Source organism: Stegostoma tigrinum, chromosome 2, assembly GCF_030684315.1.
Source record: "Stegostoma tigrinum isolate sSteTig4 chromosome 2, sSteTig4.hap1, whole genome shotgun sequence".
Classification (NCBI taxonomy): Eukaryota; Metazoa; Chordata; class Chondrichthyes; order Orectolobiformes; family Stegostomatidae; genus Stegostoma; species Stegostoma tigrinum.
The window spans coordinates 141,815,392-141,839,292 of NC_081355.1; the positions used below are offsets into that span (position 1 = coordinate 141,815,392).

Sequence of the window (23,901 nt, forward strand, 5' to 3'; positions counted from 1 at the left end):
CTACCTACTAATCTCATCCCGTCTCCTTGACCTGTCCGTCTTCCCTGGACTGACCTATCCCCTCCCTACCTCCCCACCTATCTTCTTTTCTCTCCATGTTCGGTCCGCCTCCCCCTCTCTCCCTATTTATTCCAGAACCCTCTCCCCATTCCCCTCTCTGATGAAGGGTCGAGGCCTGAAATGTCAGCTTTTGAGCTCCTGAGATGCTGCTTGGCCTGCTGTGTTCATCCAGCTCCACACTTTGTTATCTTGGATTCTCCAGCATCTGCAGTTCCCATTATCTCAGATAGACAAAGGAGTCAGCATTTATCCACAGTGAAGAGTGGTTTACCATTTGTTGAAAATCCCCACAAAGGCCTATTAAGCTGTTCATTCTGCAAACTCAACTGTTGTATTAATTCCTTTGCTTTCCAGTCTTCTTATTTTTGCCTCTACTTTTGCGCCTAAGGCAAAGGGCACTGGCTGGGCCTTGCAGAATCACCTCATCAATATACAAGGTGACCTAGGCTACTTTGCTAGTCCCGAGACCTTCCTGAAAAACATCGAGGTGTTTAATTAGGACTTCACTCAGGCAGCCATTTTGTAATTGAAAAAGGTTGAGCCAGTCTAGATGAATCTTTCCCAACATAGTTCATCCCATCAAGCTCAGGCCTGAGTCTTTTACTATAATCATTGGTAACTGAACCAGCAGCTTCTCAGTCAAGACCAGAACCAAAGTTGTACCCTTAGTCTATAAAGGTTCCCCAGTATAGGTTCTCAGTCGAACCAAGGTCTTGGCAAAACCTATGGGTTGCAGTGAAGGCATGAGACAGGTGTCAGAAAAGATTCATGAGAATGGTTCCAGAGATGAGAAATTTCAGTTACGAAAATAGATTTAAGAAGTTAGGACTGTTTTCCTGAAACAAAAAAGGCTGAAAGGAAATCTAATTAAAGTATTCAAAATCATGAGTGCTGTGGGCAGAGTTGATCCAGGAAGACATTCCTACTCATGAAAGCATAACAGGAAACCAGCGCAAATGTAAATTAGTGCAGCAAAGGCTTTGGATCTGGTCTGCACTCCGACCACTGAACCACGTCAGCGTGATAAGTAGCGGAAACTGCTCTCGCTCCTTACTAGATAGTGTAGAGGTGGATGAACACAGCAGGCCAAGCAGCATCTGAGTGGCACAAAAGTTTTTCTCCAGCATCTGCAGTTCCTATTACCTCTCTCTCCTTCGTGATGATTCCAAGGGTTACTTTCGACTGCGCGTCCACGTCTCGATAGCTCAGTGGCTGAGGAATGAGTCGGGGGGCGGAGACTTCGGATCTCCGACCTGTGAGGGCGAGGGCGTGGAAGCGAAGTTGAGGATGTGAGCAGCCGGGAAGAATAGGGGCGCCCCCCTAGGTTTAGAGGCGGGCCTTATAGCGTGAGGGGCGGTGATTGCGAGGAGGGTAGAGACGTTGGCAAGGGTTTGGGGCGGGACAAGTAGGGCGGGGATTGCAGCGTAAGGGGCGGTGCTAGTATGGTAGGCGGGGTTTGCGCGCTAAGGGGCGGGGCTAATAGCGCGCTGGGCGAGACGGAGTCAGGGGGCGGGGCGTCCATCACCCCACACCCCGCCCTCACCTGTGAGTGAACTCCTCGCTGTTTTCCTTTTCCAGGAGTCATCCAGTTCTGAGAAAAGTACGTGCGATGTAGAGTTCCGTCGATCGATTGATCGATCAATTTTAAACATTAACACGAAGCGAGGGAGGAATGATGGTCGTGAGCGTCTGGGATTCCTGAGACAAGTTCGGCTGTAGTTCAAGAGAATTCGCGACTCCGTTTTGGCCCAACTTATCTTTTTGGAGAGAAACTTTCAAGTCCTCGCTCTTCGTTTTTATAAAACAAACGGTGTGAAGAGCGGGAGCTGGTAGATCGGGCCGAGGGAAGTTTTGTCGGGGGGGGTTGTTGGTGTTTATCTGTTTTTTCCCCTCCACAAGAGTGAGGTGACGGTTAGAGGCGCGTGGATTGACCATGAGCTCGAGTCTGCGGCGCGGGACGCTCGCGCTTTTGCTGGTGGCTTTGCTGGCACTGAGTCCCCATGTGCGTGGGGAGAAGGACGCGGAACTGTATTGCGGAGGTGAGTGAGTGCGGGGACAGTCTAGCGCGTTGCACTGTCATTTATTGCTCCAACTCGCATATGTCAGAGAACACTGTAAAAACTCGTTCAAAAGCGTGCGGAAGGAGCTGATTGGGGTTTGGATGAAAGGTGACCGCCGGAGATGTCATAATACGGATTGATTTAGAAATAAGGAAGCTAACCAGTTAACCGCTTCTCCCCGACCACCCCACCCCAAGCCCCAGTAACACACACAAACACACACTTGGGAGAGGGAACTGCAGATGCTGATTTTCTGGAGAAGGCTCTAGGCCCGAAACGTCAGCTTTCCTGGATAATAAAATGTGAGGCTGGATGAACACAGCAGGCCAAGCAGCATCTCAGGAGCACAAAAGCTGACGTTTCGGGTCTAGACCCTTCATCAGCTTTCCTGCTCCTCGGCCTTCTGCGTTCATCCAGCTCTACACCTTGTTATCTCACACACTTAGTCCAGGATTCTCTCAAGGGTAAACTTGCAGGTTGAGTTACGAGTCAGGAAGGTAAATGCAATGTTGGCATTTATTTTGAGTGGACTTGAATATAGAATAAAGAACAAAGAAAATTACAGCACAGGAACAGGCCCTGCGCTGATCCAGATCTTCTATCTAAACCTGTTGCCTATTTTCCAAGGGTCTATATCCCTCTGCTCCCTGCCCATTCATGTATCTGTCTAGATACATGTTAAATGATGCTATTGTGCCCTCCTCTACCACCTCCGCTGCAACGTGTTCCCTCCATCCTCTGCGTAAAGAACTTCCCAGACATATCTCCCTTAAACTTTTCTCCTCTCACCTTGAAATTTTGACCTCTAGTAATTGAGTCACCCATTCTGGGGAACAAACTTCTTGCTCTTCACCCTGTCTATATCTGTCATGATTTTGTAGACCTCAATCAGGTCCCCCCTCAACCTCCATCTTTCTAATGTAAATAATCCTAATCTACTCAACCTCTTTTCGTAGCTAGCACCCTCCATGCCACGCAACTTGCTCGTGAAACTCCTCTGTACCCCCTCCAAAGCTTCCATATTCTTTTGGTAGTGTGGCGACTAGAACTGTATGCAGAATTCCAAATGGGGTCCTATACAACTGTAACATGACCTGCCAACTCTTGTACTCACTACCCTGTCGGATGAATGAAAGCATGCCATATGCCTCCCTGACCACTCTATCAACCTGTGTTGCCACCTTCAGGGTACAATGGACCTGAACTCCCAGATCTCTTTGTGTATCAGTTTTCCCCAGGGCTTTTCCATTTACTGTATAGTTCGCTCTTGAATTAGGTCTTCCGAAATGCATCACCTCGCATTTGCCTGGATTGAACTCCATCTGCCATTTTTCCGCCCAACTCTCCAATCTATCTATGTTCTGCTGCATTCTCTGACAGGCCTCTTCACTCTCTGCTACTCCACCAATCTTAGTGTCATCTTCAAACTTGCTAACCAGAGTGCCTATACCTTCCTCCAGATCATTTATATATATCACAAACAACAGTGGTCCCAACACTGATCCCTGTGGAACACCACTGGTCACAGTTCTCCATTTTGAGAAACTCCCTTCCACTACAACTGTGTCTCCTGTTGCCCAGCCAATTCTCTATCCATCTAGCTAGCACACCCTGGATCCTGTGCGACTTCCCTTTCTCCATCAGCCTACCATGGGGAGTCTTAGCAAATTGCCTTACTGAAGTCCATGTATAAATCATCCTCAGCCCTTCCGTCATCTATCAACTTTGTCACTTCCTCAAAGAATTCCATCAAGTTGGTAAGACATGACCTGCCCTGCACAAAACCATGCTTCTATCACTAATAAGCCCATTTTCTTCCAAATGTAAATAGATCCTATCCCTCAGTATTTTCTCCAGCAGCTTCCCCACCACTGACATCACGCTCACTGGTCAATAATTTTCTGGATTATCCTTACTACCCTTTTTAAAGAAGGGGACAACATTAGCAATTCTCCAGTCCTTCAGGATCTCACCTGTGCTCAAAGATGCTGCAAAGATATCTGTTAAGGCCCCAGCTACTTCTGTCTCGCTTCCCTCAGTTACCTGGGATAGATCCCATCCAGACCTGGGGATTTGTTCACCCTAATGCCTTTTAGAATACCCAACACTTCCTTCTTCCTTGTGCTGACTTGACAATATAAAAGCAGCAATGTACAGCTGAGGCTTTATAAGGCTCTGGAGTATTGTCTGCAATTTTGGGCCCCAAATCTCAGGAAGGATGTACTGGTCCTGGAGCACTTTCAGTTAATGTTCATGAGAATGATCCCAGGAAAGGGACAATATCCTTCTCCTCTCCAGCATGCAGTTAAATTGAGAAGCAGGGACATTACACATAAAAAAAGCACAATTGTACAATGGTGTACTTTACTAAATGTGCATGCATTTTTGTCCATTCAAACTAAGAAAATTTAAATGGACTCTGCTCATAATTGTCATAAAAACTAAGCTGATTAAATATGAACTGATGAGCATTTTGATCACATTTTGACTGTAAATAATTCCTCATTGTTCCAAATTAACCAAGTGAAGAAGGCACAGTCATGATGGCGGATGTTTTGTCTGGGAACAAATAGGTGCTGATGACATAGTTTTACAGCACTGAAAGATGCTGGTTGATCCAACAGGCCCGGGCTACTTGTTATATTCTGAAAGTCTCCTTCAATGGCACTTTGTGTCACGGTATCATCATGTTCTTTTCCTTTCTCCTTTGTGTTCTTGACCTAGTTTCTGCATCAGTGCTGTTTAACTCAATGAAGGTGAGTTCACATTTCTCGCCACTCCTGGGGAAAGAGATTTCTCCTGCATCCCTTCATTTAAAATTTTTTTGGTCATCCTATGTCTGTGGGTTCAGCTATTGAACTCCTTGTAAAGGGAAACATCCAATCTGCTGTGTCTGATCTATCAAACACCTTTTAATAATTTGAAGACCACTGGTCACCCCTCAATCTTGTCTGTTTGAAAGAAAGAGCCCAGTTTGTTCATTTACCCACGCATTTTTAGGTTTGAACTGAAATAAGTACTAAGATTTGTATAAAATTGAAGAATTAGAAATAGCTTTATATATATCCTGTCTGAAATTACTGAAAATGCTTTTCAAATTTCTCGTACCTTAGCTGAGATGGAATCAGTTTCCTCCTGATGTGTACATATAAATGTTTTATATGATGTCATTAGCAATCAGCAATGGGAAACCTGACTGTCTAGTGCAGAATGTATGAACCAATGGCTTGCGAAGAGAATGGAAACTGTGGTTAGAGTATGGGGTTCGCACTAGGGGGTGGGCCGAATATTATTGTTTTAACCTTTTGGAGTGGAGTGGAGGATGTTATACCTTTATATAGAACTGAATATCTGACCATGTAGGACGTGGTTAATGTAATGGGCAGCTAGACTACGTTTAGTCACATTTACTGATGGTGAAAATGGTACTCATCTACATCATAAGTTATCTTAATGTATTAAGAATGTTCTGTATGTGCGTGCACTTTTTTGATGTTTTTCAACTTTAAATTTCCATGTTTATATTAATAATAGAAACTTTCTATGTAAACTTGGAATTTTCTGTGACGCAATTGCAGAACAAATTTGCATTTGTTATAAATATGGGTATAACAAGTTGATGAAGAAATGAGAACATAATTCAGACCTCATTTTGAGATCCATGTCCTTATCCAATTATTGAGAGGCACAGCTATTTTGACTTGCACTTGCACTGCTGTGGGATTTCAAGTACTATCTTGTAAAAATCTTTACTCTATGTGTGTACTTTCTGACAGATCTTGCCTCCTACTGTTAATCTTTTCTCACATTTATGCTGACTTTTTTTCACAACCATAAATTCTTACGACCTCATTAACTGTCATTGTCATTACAGATTCTGATTATCGTGCGTAGACCTGAGCCTTGGTCCTTCTGTACACCTCAAAAATAAATTGGTCATTAAAGAACTGTTGTTCCTATCCAGGTTTTGTGAGAAAGCCATCAAGTAGCCTTACTCTCCTCTATTTCAATTTCACTTTGTATTTTCTCAGGTATATATTCAATTCCCTTTTAGACTCTCGTGGCTGGATCTGAATGTGCCGCTAGTACTTTCCAGATCATAACTGAATGCATAAAAGTATTATTTTCATCATCTCTCCTTCAGTACTTTTTGGCCAGTTACTTGTGTTCTGTAATAACTTAGCAATCTGTTGGTAGAAACTTCTTTTTCCCCTTCATTTGATGCTTTTTGGCAAGAATTACATCTGCCATTCTTTAAAATAGGAACATTGTTTTTCCATAACATTGGCCAGAATTTCAGTGCCAGAAAATGTGAGGCATTTGTATTTATGCACAACTTTGTGGGTTTCTGGACTGGAATTTGTAGCAATGACAAAATTAAAATGTTCACCAGAGTGCTCTTCTGCAGAGATCTGAGACCTGTCTTTATGTAGCCCTTACAGATACATGCTCACAGATGACAGAGATTGAGGCCTGAATGTTGCAGGATGTGTGACATTTAGGATGGGCAGGAGGCAAGGCCATGGTAGTTCTTGTTGGCATTTGGAAATCAACATACAAGTGGTTTGGATAGGGACCACAAATGATAAAGTGAAGAACTCAGAAGAAGCAAGGATCCATGGCTAGTATTGAAAATGAGGCTAGTTTTATTTATAATTCATATATATGGACATGATTGAATAACATTTGTTTCCTGTTCCAAGTTGCACTTGAGAAAGTGTTGGTGAGCCGCCGCCTTGGACTGCCACAGTCATTTGATATAGGCATACCTTTAATGCTGTTAGGGAATGAATTTTGGAATTTTGACTCAGTGATACTGAAGCAACAGTGTATTTGTAATATCAAGATAGTTGATAGCTTGGAGGGAAACTTATAAATGGTCATGTTCTGTGAATCTGCTGCCCTTGCCCTTCTAGTTGGTCGTAATCTTGAGTTTGGGCGGTGCTGTATAAGGAATGCATGCAGTGTATCTTATAGATATCTTGTATCTTGTAGTGTGCAGTCCTGAGCTTTGGTGGTTCAAGCAATGACTAACCACACATCCACAGACAATTGAGTAGGCTGCTTTGTTCTGACAGTGTCAAGTATTCTGAGGATTGAATGAATTGCAGTCATCAGGCAAGTGGGCAGAATTCCATCACACTCCTGACTTATACTTTATAGACGGTGGACAGACATTTTGGAGGCAGGAGTTGAGTAACTTGTTGCGAGATTCCTAGCCTGTGACCTGTGGTCATAGCTACGGTATTTACACGGCTAATCCAACCCACTTTATGGTCAATGGTGAAAACCAGGCTCTTGATAGTGAGAGATTTGGTGATGGTAATGCCTTTGAGTGTCAAATGGAGATGGTTGTTGCCTGGCATTTGTCACTAATGTTACCTGCCACTTGTCAGCCCAAGCCTGGATATCATTCAAGTCCTGCTGCATTTGGATAAACTGTTTCAGTATATGAGGAATTGCACATAGTGCTAAATATTGTGTAGCCATCAGCAAATATCCCCAACTTGATCTTATAATGGAGGGAAGGGCATTGATAAAGCTGCTGAACATTGTAAGACGAAGGACAGTACCCTGAGGAACCCTTGCAGAGATGTTCTAGTGCTGAGATTACCTCCAACAGCCATAACTATCTTACTTTGTGTCAGACATGAGTCTAACCATTGGCTGTAGTTTTGCTAGACCTCCTTAATACCACATTTGGTTGAATACAGCCTTGGTGTTAAGAGCAGTCACTCTCACCTCACCTCTTGAGTTTCTCACATTTGTTGATGTTTGTGTCGGCTGTCATGAGGTTAGGAGCTGAGTAGCCACGGTGGAACCCAAGCTACGTGACAGAGAGCAGGTTATTGCTAAGTGGATGTTGCTTGATGGTGCTGTTAATGATGTCTTCCATCACTTCCTTGATGATCAAGACTAGATCCATGCGGTTGTAATTGGTTGGATTGCTTTTTGTGCACAGGACATACCTGAGCAATTATCCACACTGTCAGGTAGATACCATTGTTGTAGCTGTCTGGAAAGTTCTGGAGTGCATACCTTCAGTACTATTGCCAGAATGTTGTCAGGACATATAATTGTGCAAGGGTGTATGGCAGATTACAAGATTGAACAGAATGTTAACAAAAAAAGACCAACTAAGATTAAGGGGGGAAAAATTAATATATGGGAGCTAGCTAGAAATATAGAAAGGGCTACTAAAGTGCTAACCAAGTGAGTATTGGCCCTATGAAAGTGATCTGGAGAATTAATTGAAAATAAGGAGATGGCAGATGAATTAAACAGGCATTTTGCATTAGTTTTCCATAAGAGGATACAAGTAATATCCTGGAAATGGAAAGGAGGGAGGAGCTAAGAAAAACCACAATCCCCACAAAACTGGAGCCAATCAAACTCTTAGAACTTTGTGTTGATAGGCCCCTGGATTCCGATGGATTTTGCCAGAGACTGTCAATATCTAATGACTAGTGGGATGGCTAAGAGCACTGGGAAATCAGAAGATTGGGAAGGCTGCAAAAGCAAACAGAGGATAACAAAGAGAGAAATAAGGAAGGAGAGGATCAAATATGAAGGTAGGCTAGCCAGTAATATTAGAAATGACAGTAAAAGTTTCTGTAATACATAAACAAATGAGAGGCAAAAGGAGACATTGGGCCACTCCAAATTGATGCTGGAAGGCTAGTGATGGGAGATAAGGAAATAGCTGAAGAACTTAATAAATACTTTGCGTCAGTTTTCACAGTGGACAACATGAGTAGTATCCCAACAATTAAGGAGAGCCAGGGGGCAGAGTTGAGTATGGTAGGCATTACAAAAGAGAGAGTGCTAGAAAAGCTAAAAGGTCTAAAAATTGATAAATCTCCTGGCCCCGATGGGCTATATCCTAGAGTTCTGAGGGAGGTGGCTGAGGAAATAGTGGAGGCTTTGGTTGTGATCTTTCAAAAGTCACTGGAGTCAGGAAAAGTCCCAGATGATTGGAAAATTGCTGTTGTAACCCCCTTGTTTAAGAAAGGATCAAGACAAAAGATGGAAAATTACAGGCTGATTAGCCTAACCTCGGTTGTTGGTAAAATTCTAGAATCCATTGTTAAGAATGAGATTTCTAAATTCTTGGAAGTGCAGGGTCGGATTAGAACAAGTCAGCATGGATTTAGTAAGGGGAGGTCGTGCCTGACAAGCCTGTTAGAATTCTTTGAAGAGGTAAGAAGTAGGTTAGACCAGGGAAACCCAGTGGATGTTATCTATCTAGATTTCCAAAAGGCCTTTGATAAGGTGCCTCACGGGAGGGTGCTGAGCAAGGTGAGGGCCGTTGGTGTTCGAGGTGAGCTACTGGCATGGATTGAGGATTGGCTGTCTGACAGAAGGCAGAGAGTTGGGATAAAAGGCTCTTTTTCAGAATGGCAACCAGTGATGAGTAGTGTCCCTCAGGGTTCAGTGTTGGGGCCGCAGCTGTTCACTTTATATATTAATGATCTGGATGAAGGGACTGGGGGCATTCTGGTGAAGTTTGCCGACGCTACGAAGTTAGGTGGACATGCAGGTAGTACTGTGGAGGTGGAAGAAAGATTTAGACAGTTTAGGAGAATGGTCCAGGAAATGGCTGATGAAATTCAATGTGAGAAAGTGCGAGGTCTTGCACTTTGGAAAAAAGAATACAGGCATGGACTATTTTCTAAACGGTGAGAAAATTCATAAAGCCAAAGTACAAAGGGACCTGGGAGTGCTAGTCCAAGATTCTGTAAAGGTTAACTTGCAGGTTGAGTCTGTGATTGAGAAAGCGAATGTAATGTTGTCATTTATCTCAAGAGGGTTGGAATATAAAAGCAGCGATGTGGTTCTGGGACTTTATAAAGCTCTAGTTAGGCCCCACTTAGAACACTGTGTCCAATTTAGGGCCCCACACCTCAGGAAGGACATACTGGCACAGGAGCATGTCCAGTGGAGATTCACACGGATGATCCCTGGAATGGTAGGCCTAATGTACGATGAACGGCTGAGGATCCTGGGATCGTATTCATTAGAGGTTAGAAGATTGAGGGGAGATCTAATAGAAACTAACAAGATAATACATGGCTTAGAAGGGGTGGATGCTGGGAAGTTGTTTCCATTAAGCGGGAAGACTAGGACCCGTGGGCACAGCCTTAAAATTAGAGAACGGAAATGAGGAGACATTTCTTCAGCCAAAGAGTGGTGGGCCTGTGGACGTTAAATGTCTTCAAGGCAGAGATTGATAAATTCTTGATCTCGCAAGAAATTAAGGGCTACAGGGAGAGTGCAGGGAAGTGGAGTTGAAATGCCCATCAGCCATGATTAAATGGCAGAGTGGACTCGATAGGCCAAATGGCCTTACTTCCACTCCTATGTCTTATGGTCTTGTGTTAGGTATATTGGTTTTAATTTCCAAAGACTATTTGTCTGGGAAAGGCTTCATTAGATTGGAAAATATTAAATATTACTCCTTTGCTTAAAAACAGGGAAACTGAAAACCAGAAACTTGAGTCAAGTTAACTTCACATCTGTCAGAGGGAAGATGTTAGAAGCTATGATTAAAGACCTTCCAGCTGGGCATTTAGAAAACTTCAGCGTAGTTTGGCAGAGTTAACATTGTTTTATGCAAGGGAAATCCAATTCCCATTAGGTTAAACAGGACATTTGTCATGTATTGGAGTTTTTTGAAGAAGTAACACATGATGTTGATAAAGAGGGGACTGGTGGATATCTGTAATTAAATTTCTAGACTGCATTTGATGAGAAGCCAAATCAAGTGTTATTTGTTCATATAAAGCTCATGGTAGGAAAGTAGCACATTGTCGTAGATAGAAGATGCATGAACTAACTGGAAATGTCAAAAACATAAATGGGTCATTTTCTGGTTGGTAGAAGGGCCTAGGCCCGAAATGTCAGCCTTCCTGCTCCTCTGATGCTGCTTGGCCTGCTGTGTTCATCCAGCTCTACACCTTGTTATCTAGGATGATATGAATGGTGTGCCACTGGGATCAGTGGCCTCAACTTCTACTCCCCCTCCCATTCTTTAGATGACATGTCCATCATGGGCCTCCTGCAGTGCCACAATGATGCCACCCGAAGGTTGCAGGAACAGCAACTCATATTCCGCTTGGGAACCCTGCAGCCCAATGGTATCAATGTGGACTTCACCAGCTTCAAAATCTCCCCTTCCCCCACCGCATCCCAAAACCAGCCCAGCTCTTCCCCTCCACCCACTGCATCCCAAAACCAGTCCAACCTGTCTCTGCCTCCCTAACCTGTTCTTCCTCTCACCCATCCCCTCCTCCCACCCCAAGCCGCACCTCCATCTCCTACCTACTAACCTCATCCCACCTCCTTGACCTGTCCATCTTTCCTGGACTGACCTATCCCCTCCGTACCTCCCCACCTATACTGTCCTCTCCACCTATCTTCTTTTCTCTCCATCTTCGGTCCGCCTCCCCCCTCTCCCTATTTATTCCAGAACCCTCACCCCATCCCCCTCTCTGAAGAAGGGTCTAGGCCCAAAACATCAGCTTTTGTGCTCCTGGGATGCTGCTTGGCCTGCTGTGTTCATCCAGCCTCACATTTTATTATCTTGGATTCTCCAGCATCTGCAGTTCCCATTATCACTCACTGAACTTCTGGCCATTTTATTTAAATGCCTTTTGATGAAGGAACTCAAGTATAATTATAAATTTCTTGATGGCTCATGATAGAAAAGTTGTGCAGAAAACGAAAGGCTACAATGTTATTCACACAGGTTATGTGGGTGGGCAAAGATCTGGCTAATGGAGTGGGAAAATGAAATAATTCAGTTTGGCACAAAGAAAATTGAAGTGAAAAATCATCTAATTGTTTCATTGTGCACCACTGACAACTAGAAAGTATCTAAATTGTAATTCCTAACAGCTGTCACCAGATAGTGAGGCAGACAATGACTTTGTGCCAATTTGACATCTACTTTGGGGTAAGTTGAATTTTCAAAGCAGAGGGAAGAAGATGAAATTTCTTGGATTTTTGGGCTAAATGTGTTGAATCGTATGTACTTTATCAACAGTCAATCATTATAAGCATGCTAATTGGTGCTGTGAGACAACAATGAGGTAACGGACAGATATTGTTTTTTTGTTTTAAATTGATCTCTTTTCCATTTTAAAAGAAAGTAGATTGAATTTAGCAAGTGGCAATTCTTTTACAGATAAATTGATGAGGGAGAAAAGGAAGTAGGTCAGTGTGGAGACCTCTGATCACTTGCCACATGGCAGAAAAAGGCAGAGAGAAAGAGGAACTATTAGTTAGGGGAAGCAAAGACAGCCAGAGAAGCAGAAGGAATAAACAGCCAAATGAAGGCAAGCGATACAGAAGAGTCTAGAATCATAAAACCCCTACAGTGTGAAGGCAGGCCATTTGGCCCATCAAGTCTGCATCGACCTTCTGACAAGTGTCCACCCAGACCAATTATCCTTGTAATCGTGCGTTTTCCATGACTAATCCATCTAGCCTGTACATCCTCAGAAAATCAAAAGAAAGCAGAGCACCTGTGATCTAAAATAAATTTGTTGGACTATAACCTGGTGTCATGTGACTTCTGACCTTGTCCATCCCAGTCCAACACCAAGACATGACAGAAAAACCATTTGTTGTAAGTATGGAGGTGTTGTTTCTGACATTATGAAAAGGTTGTGGAAGGTGTTTTTTGCTTTGGTGCTACAGAGCCACGCACACATTCACACTTGCTCATGCACACCACCCAATGCCAGATAGAGCAGTACAACTTTACTATCAGTACCTTTAAGTGGTTCAATACCCCTGCTCTGAGATTTTGTTCAATCACCTACTCTAGTAGAAACATCAAAACCTACCATGCAGAAGGAGGCCATGTGGCCGTTGTACTTCTGTTGACACTTTGAACGACCAAATGTTTTCAAGATCATGAGGATTTGATAGAATAGATTGAGAAAAGTCCAAACCAAAGGCCTTTTTCTGCAGTGAGTAGATATGATATGGAATGCGCTGCCTGACAGTGTTGTGGAACTTGGTTTTCTCAGAGTTTGTGCTATGATTATCGAGATAGTCATAGCTGGATATTCAACTTGGCAGCAAATAATCTCAACTATTCAAGGAAAACCATCATTATCAGCAATAAGGAATAAAGCTGAGTTACAATTGAAATGAAAAAAAATTCCTTCCACCTCCTCTGTTTGATCCACACCCACATAAGTCTTCTGTGCAAGGTGTCACCTAACTGGATCAATTTTAATTCAGAATTTAGTGTTTCTCATCTAAGGTTTAAAAATCAATGAACTGCAATGACTGGAAATGGAGCCCATCATGAAAGATTTCATTAATTTTGTGCCTATGGAGGTCAAAATAAAATATTTGAGAGCCGCTTTATCAAAATCACTTGATCATCAGATTTTTTAATGATTAGAGTTGTTGGTTGGTTCACTGAGCTGACTGGTTTTTATGCAAACACTTAGAATGGAGACAAAGTGACATCAGTGCTGTGGAGCCTCCGTTGAAGCGCTGTTGTTCATTCTCGCTCTGAATTTATAAGGCCCGGTCTGTCGTGATGGGCACTTTTTAGATTAGATTTCCTACAGTGTGGAAACAGGCCCTCTGGCCCAACAAATCCACACTGCCCCTTGACGCATCCCACCCAGACCCATCCCCTATAACCCACACACCCCTGAACACTGTGACAATTTAGCAAGGCCGATCCACCTAGCCCGCACATCTTTGGACTGTGGGAGGAAACCCACGCAGACATGGGGAGAATGTGCAAACTCCACACAGACAGTTGCCCGAGGTTGGAATCGAACCTGGGTCCCTGGTGCTGTGAGGTTGCAGTGCTAACCGCTGAGCCGCAGTGTTAACCACTGAGCCACTGTGCTGCCCTGTCTTGTTTCTAGTTTTATGTCATTATGGTAAGGAGCTGAAGTCCATTTCAACATTTTTGTTTATTACATCGGTGGTTGAAAACCAGGCCTCCAGAAATTCTTGCCCTTGTCTTTGTCTTACTTATCCTAGTACTGTAACTTTGTCCCAGTTAAATTTATGTCTTTCTATGTCAGGAGTGTGTTGAAACAAGGGAAATTTGGTCGTGTCGTTTTGCTGCGAGTTGGTGTTCGTGTATCCTGGTGGCAAGTTTCCTGCCTGTCTGTCCTATGTAGTGTTTCTCGCACTATGTTACATAGGACAGATGGGCAGGAAAACTGCCACCAGGATACATGAACACCAACTCGCAGCAAAACGACACGACCAAATTTCAATACACTCTGATGTGGAAGGACATCAATTTAACTGGGACAAAGTTATAGTACTAGGACAAGCACGAAAATTTCTGGAAGCCTGGTTTTCAACCACCAGTACAATAAACAAACATGTTGAAATAGACCCCATGTACAAAACTGTAAACAAAGCTGCCCATCATGACAGACCAGCCCATAAAAATTCAGAGCGGGGCAGAACAATGGCGCTTCAACAGAGGCTCCATAGCACTGACAATGTCACCTAAAAGAAAGATGAAACATTTGGATGAAAACCACTCAGCTCGGCAAAGCACCCAACAACTCCAACCACAGCCTGAGCTATAAGTCTTTGTTAAAACATGAGAAATGATCCAGTGAAAACCATTATATGGTTTCCATGAACCATTTGCTTATGCACACTCTTTGTATTAGTTAGAATTGATGTTTATGATTCATAACCTTTCTCATGGCCTCTTTTTGACTCTGATATTTAATAGTCCATCATGTCATTTCCATAATCATTCATTGACTGAATTTTGCTTCTGATCTGTTATTTTAAGTCTTTTTTTCATTTTCATTTTAACTTCATCATCCAAGGGATATTAGCTTTGGATGGTCTACTTTTTCTCTTCAAAGAAATGTATTTATTTTGCTCTGGAATGATCTTTTCCCAGAAAATCCTTCTTTACCCTGTCATCAGTTTTGCCAAGTTACTTATGCTTGATCCTTCTTACATCATCAAAATGAGCTCTCCTACAGTTCATGATTTTATCATTAGATATTTCTTCATTTTTCCGTATCACTTTAACTCAGAATATGTTGCGATCACTGTTGGCTAGATGACCTTTATGAGTAACACACTTCACTAGCATACTTGTTTTCTGTAGGCCAGATCTAACACTGCTTCCTTCATTTTGGGACTGATTAAGTTTTCCTATGAACTTTTCAGAAATTTTTGCACAAGTCTACCTTTAGCTCTATTTTCTACTAAAACCATTGTTTCAGGATTTGGGCTCTATATTAAATCCTAGGGTAAGAAAATTCCTGTTAAAGAATAACCTTTATGGCAAAAAGGACAATATCTAACTGAGAATTTAAGCTCTCAGAATTTATTGGACAACAAAGATTAACATTTAGCAGCCGACTAACTGAGGCGTGGCACAATACGTGAGGTCAACAGGTCAGTTGGATCCCAGGACTTATAGGGATTTCTCTTGGTTCCTTTAACCCAGTCTTTTGCCTCTCGATGTCCTTCAAGATTTTAGCTTAAACAATTTACCTCTATACATAAAAAAAATTTGTAGCTTTTAAGACTCCCACTGTACCTTAAATGCTGAAGCTGCACATTCTAGAAATATTTCTGGTTCCGCACTTCTCTCTTTCCTGCTGAAATATTGTGGCTTGTCTCTTAGCATAGATGAAAGAATTAAATGACATTTTTTTGCAGAGAACAGAAACTAAAATTGAAATAATCTTTCTGCATTAAGATTCTCAAGGAAGATGTTTGCTTTGTTGTGGATGACTGATTTGACAGTAGAAGTATGTGTTGCTAAATTCAGCTATTCAGTGTCAACTTTACCAGCACAAAGATAATCAAATTCAGTGTGTTCCGTTTGTCCGATGTCAAACATGGATTAATCTAATTGTATTCAATTTTAGAAAATTATCAAGGCAGAGAAAGAACTCTGGTGGTAATTTTAATGAGTTAGTAATGTAGAGGCTCAGGCTAATGCTCCAGGGACATGGGTTCAAATACCACCATAGTTGTTTGGTGAAATTTAATCTAACTAGAAAAATCTGGAAGTAAAAGTCAATCTTAGCAAGGGTGTCATGAAATCATCATGTCCCTCCAAAAACACTCATCTGGTTCACTAGCATCCTTTTAAGGAAGCAAATCTGCTTTTCTTACCTGGTCTGGCTTACATGCAATGATGTTTTTTTTCCCTAACTACCCTCTGAAGTGGCCCAGCATGCCACTCAATTCTTGGTCAATTAGCGATGATGCTGACTTTGCCAGTGATGCCTAAAATTTGCTAGGAGAAAAAAAATTCAAACGCTTAGCAAATACATTTAGTTAATCTGTGGTCTAGTTTGCACTAACTATTGTTCACCCATTACCCCTGTACTTGCCAGCCCACATCGGCGTGTTCCTGATGCAGTGATGCTTAACTTTTAAAAGTCACTTCCTTGCTTGTACATCCCTCCATAACTTCATTCCTCTTTCCCTACCCATGGAGCCTCACCCAACCCTACAATCCTCTGAGATCTCTGAATCCTTGATAGTAATGTTTTTACCTTCAGCTGCAGAGTCCTCAGCTCTGGAATTCCTTCAGCATCCCTCAACATGTGCCATTTCCTTTTAACATTGTTTAAAAAGCCTGCCTCTACTTGATCTAATTTTTTCTTCCTGCTTAATTTTAAATTTTGATTTGATAACTTCTTGCAAAACATCTTTGGACAGTTGGCTGCTTCGAAGATGCTATATGAAAGAATGCTTTTCTGTTGATAAGTAGAAAAACCTGTGAATTTTGTGTAGAATTGTAACTTTGCAAATTGAACTTTTCTTTGAAATTTAAAATTTTATAAGGATTCATGTGATACTAGGGGCAGTGGTTCAAATTCAATTCCAGCAATTTGTGAAATTTAAACTTAAACTTGAATAAAAATTTTGGAATTGAAGCCTGTGTAAAGATGACCATTAAACTTTGAGATTTGTTTTAAAAACCCATTTGGCTCACTAATATCAAAATATCCCCAAAAAACAAACAAAGATGGAAATCAATTTATTATTGAGGGGAATTAGAAGATGATGAGATGCAGAAGTAAGGCTTAGGGGTGATGGTGGAGAGAGCATGAATACGGATAGGGAGGAGGAGTGAAAAGTAGCAGAGTGGAATAGAGAATGGAGAAACTGAGTCAGAAGTTTTGTCAACAGGAAGGGGCCGTCTGGGTTTTTAGTCTAAAGTAGAAGAGGTTACCTTCAAATCATGACCATAAATTCTGTATGGGGTGTTGATTAGATTAGATTAGATTAGATTCCCTGCAGTGTGGAAACAGGCCCTTTGGCCCAACAAGGCCACACCACCCTTTGGAACATCCCACCCAAACCCTATAACCCACACACCCCTGAACACTATGGGCAATTTAGCATGGCCAATCTACCCAGCCTGCACATCTTTGGACTGTGGGAGGAAACTGGAACACCCGGAGGAAACCCACGCAGACGCGGGGAGAATGTGCAAACTTTGCACAGACAGTTGCCCGAGGCTGGAATCGAACCCGAGTCCCTGGTGCTGTGAGGCTGTAGTGCTAACCACTGTGCCGCCCCAAATTAGTATATAACTCTACATATGATGAATTGGAATCAGTGGATTATCTATCAAATAGGAGGTTATTAGATGTAAAGAGATTACCTTGGTAGCATGACTTTATTTTTGTAGGGAATCTCCACTTCATGGCATTGGGTACTTGTGATAGAGGGAAGATCTGCCAGTGGAAAAAGAAATAGATTGAAGTTGGACTGGAGTGATCGTTGGAGTCATATGTCAGAATGTGGAAGTTTGAACCCATGGTCAAATCCGTTCTTTTTCAATTTGAAGTTAGTGAACTCACCATATTTCCTCCTGTATGTTCTGTTGGAGTTTCAATTATGCAACCTCTCCAACTTTTTTACTCTGGATACTTTGCCTGTCTTTTCCTTCCCTGTGCAATTTAGACTTTGTTTCAATGTCTACTTTAGCTCAATATTTTAATATCAATTTCTATTAGGAATTTGGAAGCAGTTTAACAGACTAACTCACTATTATTATCTAAAGGGACAAAACCTTACATTTATATGACATGTTTCATTATTTCAAAATTCCCCTAAGCACTTTACGCTTAATTTGGTACTTTTGTGATTGTGACGTAAATAATATAGTATTAAATTGCACCCCATAAAACAAGATGACAGGTTTTTTTTATTCAAACATAGTGAAGTGAGGAATAACTACTAACCAGGACACCAGGGGGAACTCTCCTGTAAATATCTGAAATAGTGCCATTGCAATCATGCTAACCCCCAACAGAATGGGAAAGGAGCATCTACCTTTGTCTCATCTGAGAAATATTCATTTCTCTGGAATCCACAGCCCTCTGACTTTGCGAGAGTTAGTGCTGTGCAATCTATTGACCTCCTCCACAATCACCTTCCAACTGAACTGTTTGCTTTTTGAATTGTTGCTTTTGGCCTCATGCTGACTCAACTGCTGTGTATGTCCCATGCTTTATTTTTCTTTCCAGTTTTCCTTTTCTATTTCGCTGATAAGCTTTGGCCTTGCATAAATGTAATCTGCATTCCATATATAAATAGGGCATGTGGTTGAGTAATAAGATGAGATAACCTCTATTATTGGAGGAAAAGTTTTTGGTACTTAGTGGAGAAAATTATAAAATAAGGTACTAATAAATTGCAAAAGGATAGATGCTGATTTGGTGTGTGAATCGAATTCTAGCAGATCAAATTCAGAATGAGGAAAAATGAGGTCATAATATAAAATTAAAGTTGTGAAAATTACTTGTCCTCAAAGTTGCATAAGATACAAGAACAGTTTTTACCCCAAGACACTTCACAGGAGCATCAGCAAGCAAATTAGATGAAGCCATAAAGGAACTATTGGGATAGTCATTTTTAAAAGTTGGACTGTTATAAGGGAAAGGGTATAGAGACTGGGGCCTTGGCAACTGAATGCATGCTTACAAATGATGGAGCAATTAAAATTGTGGCGACGCAACGTGCCAGAACTGGAGGAGTGCAGAAATTGTGGATGGTTGCAAGACTGCTAGTGGTTAGAGATGTTGTGTAGCAAGGCCATTGTAGACTGGCCAGTCTACAATACGAATTACCAAGACTACAGAGTATAACTTCGTTGCCAGGATTCTGTCAGATGATGAGCAGGGCTGAAAGCAAAAATGGGCACAGTGTTATAAATGGTGGCACAGGTAGTCTTGGAATGGAGAGGATATAATGTTAGAAGTTCAGCTGAAGGTCAAAAGGACATCAAAGTGCAAATTGTTTTATCCTTAGTTTGAGAATTAGAATTAATGTTGACTGAGCAGTGTGTAGTGGGTCCCAAAGGCAGTGACTTTGGTCTTCACAATAGTTAATTGAAGGCATGTTCTAGTCTGAGGGTGACTTGCAGAATGAGTGTAGGGCTCCAAATAAGTAGTGGTCATGAAACATGATATGTTATTTTATTAATTTTTAGTAATCACACTTAAACTTCTTTCTTGTTTAACGTTAGCAGAAATGCAGCAAAAGGTTGCTTTACAGGGTGAAGGATTGCATGGCTGTTCATTAGTTTAATAGAATTATTCTCCACTTTTTTCCCATTCTTCTTTTGTATATTGTAAATTACATTTATTTATTTAGATATTACACACACATGTTGTGTGCATATTGAAATTTGAGGAATGGTAAAAATCTTTCAGTTGGTAGTGACAAAATGGATGGCTAAATGGCACACCACATGGTGTTTCTAGTTGTTGAGCTATCTGGTTTTAATTGACTTTGTTACCAGATGGTGTGGGGAGGCTTTCTGCTCTAAATCGTGAACACTGAATTTTCAATCATTTCTGCCTTTAACTTTCAATTTTCATTTATTCTGTACAATTTACTATTAAAATATATGTACCAACTGACAAAATATAAGTGCAAAAGTGTTTTGGCCCTATATTTTAGACACTGGTACTTCTCCATATTAACCAACGATGATGATGTCTCATCTGATAACAATTGGTTATTACTCTTGTAGTCATTATCAGTTTGAAAGTAATCTGCTGAAAGTGCTTGTTAAATAAGCAGTATTTATCAATTTGAAAACTAAGTTAAGAATTTAGCTTCGAGGAATAGCCGATATAAGAGACTTTATATTGCAAGACATATTTCTTTCAGGTACATTTCTTAAAATTTTGCACCACTCCTTTGTAAGATTTAGAGCAACTTCAGATTATTGCCAAGTAAATGTACCGAATATTGCTGAAGGCAGGATTTGGATTTCTTTTTTGTCTTCTCCCACTCTGTTGTTTGTTATTCTGAATTGGCTGTTTTAAATGGTGCAACTCAAGGACGTTTCATAGATTGTAATCCCTTGGTTAAATTGCCAGGAATCTGTGTGAAAAAGGAGCCTGCACTCGATCAATATTTTATTCGTTTGCAGTCCCAATTTTTTTTATTACAGCTTTTTTTTGACAGTGGCTGGGGTCTCTCTTACCTGCATAGATTTAATTCTTTGAAATCCTTCCTCATTTTGGACAGCAGCAAAATGGTGCAGTCATGTTTTGCTTCTGCATGAATTGTGGCTATATTGGGGAAAGATTTCAGCCCAGCTTTTTTTTCTTTTAAGTCCTCGATTTTCCTTTTTTCAATACTCCTGTACCCAGATGTGCTTTGAGGCCAAAATAAATAAAAATGCGCACCATTTTTGCTGACCACGTTATAATACCATTCTGACTTCGTGACATAAATGATTCTTGAATATTCATAATTCTGTTCATGTCTAATTTTTAAAAAAATGTTAAGACCTGTTTGTAAAGTAACTTAAGTGAGAAAGGAAAGAGGCATTCAGTGTTTGACTTATCTGCTTGTTCCATATTTGGTGCGAAATATTGTAATAAAAGTCTGAACAAAAGTGAAATGCTGCTTTGTTTTTCTACCAATGGGTATGTGAGGGATAACGTCCATAAAACTTGAGTCTATCTCCCCCTTCAGGCCACTGGCACAGCACTTGCAGGTGCAGCAGTCACATAAGCAGATATATGTTTGAAAGTGAATTTGGTGGGTGTAGTGTAACTCTTAGAAGACCTGGTACAGATATGACGGGTCAAATGACCTCTTTATAATACTGTAAAATTTCATGATTCTCGAAATGAATCATATGGTAACTAGTAAAATACTCAAATTCTAGTACACTATTTCAACATAACATTATTAGTAAGTCAACAAGCGCAGAACAGATGTGCACCCCGCGGAGTGCACCAGGGTAAGTTTAAAACCTAATCAAGGTCATGTAACTAAACCCTCAAATTGCATGCACAAAATGTTTAAGAATGTAAGTTTTTGTCCCAGTTCTTTCTAGCTCTTTATTTCAGGAAAATGTTTTTGTGATGCACAAACTGACAAACTGATATAAAGGTTGAAACTTGATCCGGGAAGAATTCTTTCATGAATATATCTGAAATATAAGATGTAGTGAGTTAAAGTTGCAGTTACTAGAAGTGTACAACAATATAGGCAGCCATGAGAAAAATTACACTTTACATATGGATGTATGAATCAGGAGCAGGAGTACACCGTTTGGTCACTCAAAGCTGATCCACCATTCAACAAGATCATGGCTGATCTGAGTGCAACCTCGAACTGGGGAGGTGATGGGCCAGTGGTATTATCGCTGGATTGTTAATCCAGAAATCCAGATAAAGTTCTGGTGTTCTTGGTTCAAATCCCATCACGGCAGATGGTGAAATTTGAATTCAATAAATACCTGGAATTAAAGGTCGAATGATGACCACAAATTCATTGTTGATTGTTGGGAAAAACCCATCTGATTCACTAATATCCTTTAGGGAAGAAAACTGCCTTATCTGGTCTGGCCCTCATGTGACTCCAGACCCTCAGCAATGTGGTGGCCTCTGAACTACCCTCTGGTGAATTGGGGATGGGCAATAAATGCTGCCTGGCCAGTGACACCCTCATTCTATGAATGAATGAAGGAAAAAAATCCGTATTCCCACCTATTCCAATAACCTTTCAATGCTTTGCTTAATGAAGAGTTTATCTATCTCAACCTTGAAAATTTTTAAAGGGTTCACTCAAATGATCCCTGGTTTGGAGCACTTGAGATTTAGAAGAATGAGAGGTGATCTCATTATGCTGTAAAGATTTTTTTAAGGCGTTAACAGGGTAAAGCTGAGAGGTTGATTCACCTTCATGGGAGAGGCTAAAACCAATCTCAGAGTTAAGAAGTGCCTACTTAAAACGAAAATCTTTTTTTGAGGGTTGAGTGTCAGGCAGCTGTGGGGACAGAGCGATTGTTCTTTGTTTATTCATGGGATGAGGGCATTGCTAACCAAGCAGCAATAATTGCCCAAACACAGTTCAGAGTCAACCATATTGCTATGGGTCTGGAGTCACATGTAGGCCAGACTAGGTAAAGATGGCAGTTTCCTTCCCTAAAGAACATTAGTGAACCAGATGGGTTCTTCCGCCAATTGATAATGTGTTCATGGTCAGTATTAGATTCTTAATTCCAGAAATTGATTGAATTCAAATTCCACCAAGTGCCGTGGTGGGATTTGAACCCAGGTCCCCAGGATGTATTCAGGTCTCTGGATTAACAGTCCAGCGATAATACCATGAGACCATTTCATAGTTAAGGCTGAGATCAACAGATTCTTAAACAATAGCGGAATCAAGGTTATCAGGAAAGGGTAGAAAATGGATGTGAGGAATGTTGGATCAGCCTTGATCCTGTTGAATGGTGGTGCAGGCTCACGGGGCTGAATAGCTTACTTTTGTTCTTATTTCTTATGGTCTTACAGTCTATTTGACCACCTTTTTCAGGAAGAGACTTCCAAAGATATATCACCCTCAGAGAAATTTTTATGTTAAATCGCTTTTTCAAATGGGTGACCTCTGATTTTTAAATAGTGACTGAGTTCTAAATTCTCTAATTGCAAATACCTTCCTCACGTCTACTCTGTCAAGACCCCTCAGGATCTTTTATGTTTCAATCAAGTCACTGCTTACTGTCCTAAACTCTAACAGGTACAAGCCTGACCTTTCCCACATTTCCTCATAAGGCAACCTGTCAATTCTAGTTATTAAATAAGTAAATGTCCTTTGAACTACGTCCAATGCATTCAATCCTTCCTTTAATAAGGTGACCATTACTGCCCAGTGTTCCAGATTTGGTTTCTTCAATACCCTGTGTTACTGAAACATAAGTTTCTCCTTTCATATTCATTTCTGCTTGTGATGAATGATAAAAATCAATGAGCTTTCCTAATTACTTGCTGCACTTGCATTCTAACCTTGGCAATTCATGCAAGAGATCTGTGGACCTCACTGCATCTCAGCTCTGCAATCTTTCACTGTAAAACCATATGACACAGGAGCAGAATTAGGCCATTGGCTCATCGGGTCTGCTGTGCCATTTGGTTTTGGCTGATATGTTTCTCAACCCTATTTTCTACCTTCTCGTTGTAAGCCTTGATCTTCTTACCAATCAACAAACAATCTAACTCTGTCTTGAGTACCCTCAATGACTTGGCCTCCACAACCTTCTGCAACAATGAATTCCACAGATTCACCAGCCTTTGGCTGAAGAAATTCCGCATTGCAATTCTCAAGGGTCGTCCCTTCATTCAGAGGCTGTACCCTTGAGCCCTAGTCTCTCCTGCTGGTGAAAACATTGTCTCCATATCCACCGTATCCAAGCTGCTCCGTATTCTGTACGTTTCAGTGAAATCCCTCTCATCCTACAAAATGAGTACAGACCAGAGTC

The 23,901-nt window shown here is 41.2% G+C and overlaps 1 protein-coding gene across 1 annotated transcript in view; it reads left to right on the forward strand.

Moving 5' to 3' along the window:
- Positions 1 to 1,563: 1,563 nt before the first annotated feature.
- Positions 1,564 to 23,901, forward strand: part of cnpy1 (canopy FGF signaling regulator 1) — an 82,464-nt gene continuing 60,126 nt past the window's right edge. The window contains exon 1 of the mRNA XM_048523965.2: positions 1,564 to 2,099. Within this exon, the coding sequence (XP_048379922.1) occupies positions 1,994 to 2,099 (106 nt within the window). The 5' untranslated portion in view covers positions 1,564 to 1,993. The remainder of the gene's footprint in view (positions 2,100 to 23,901) is intronic.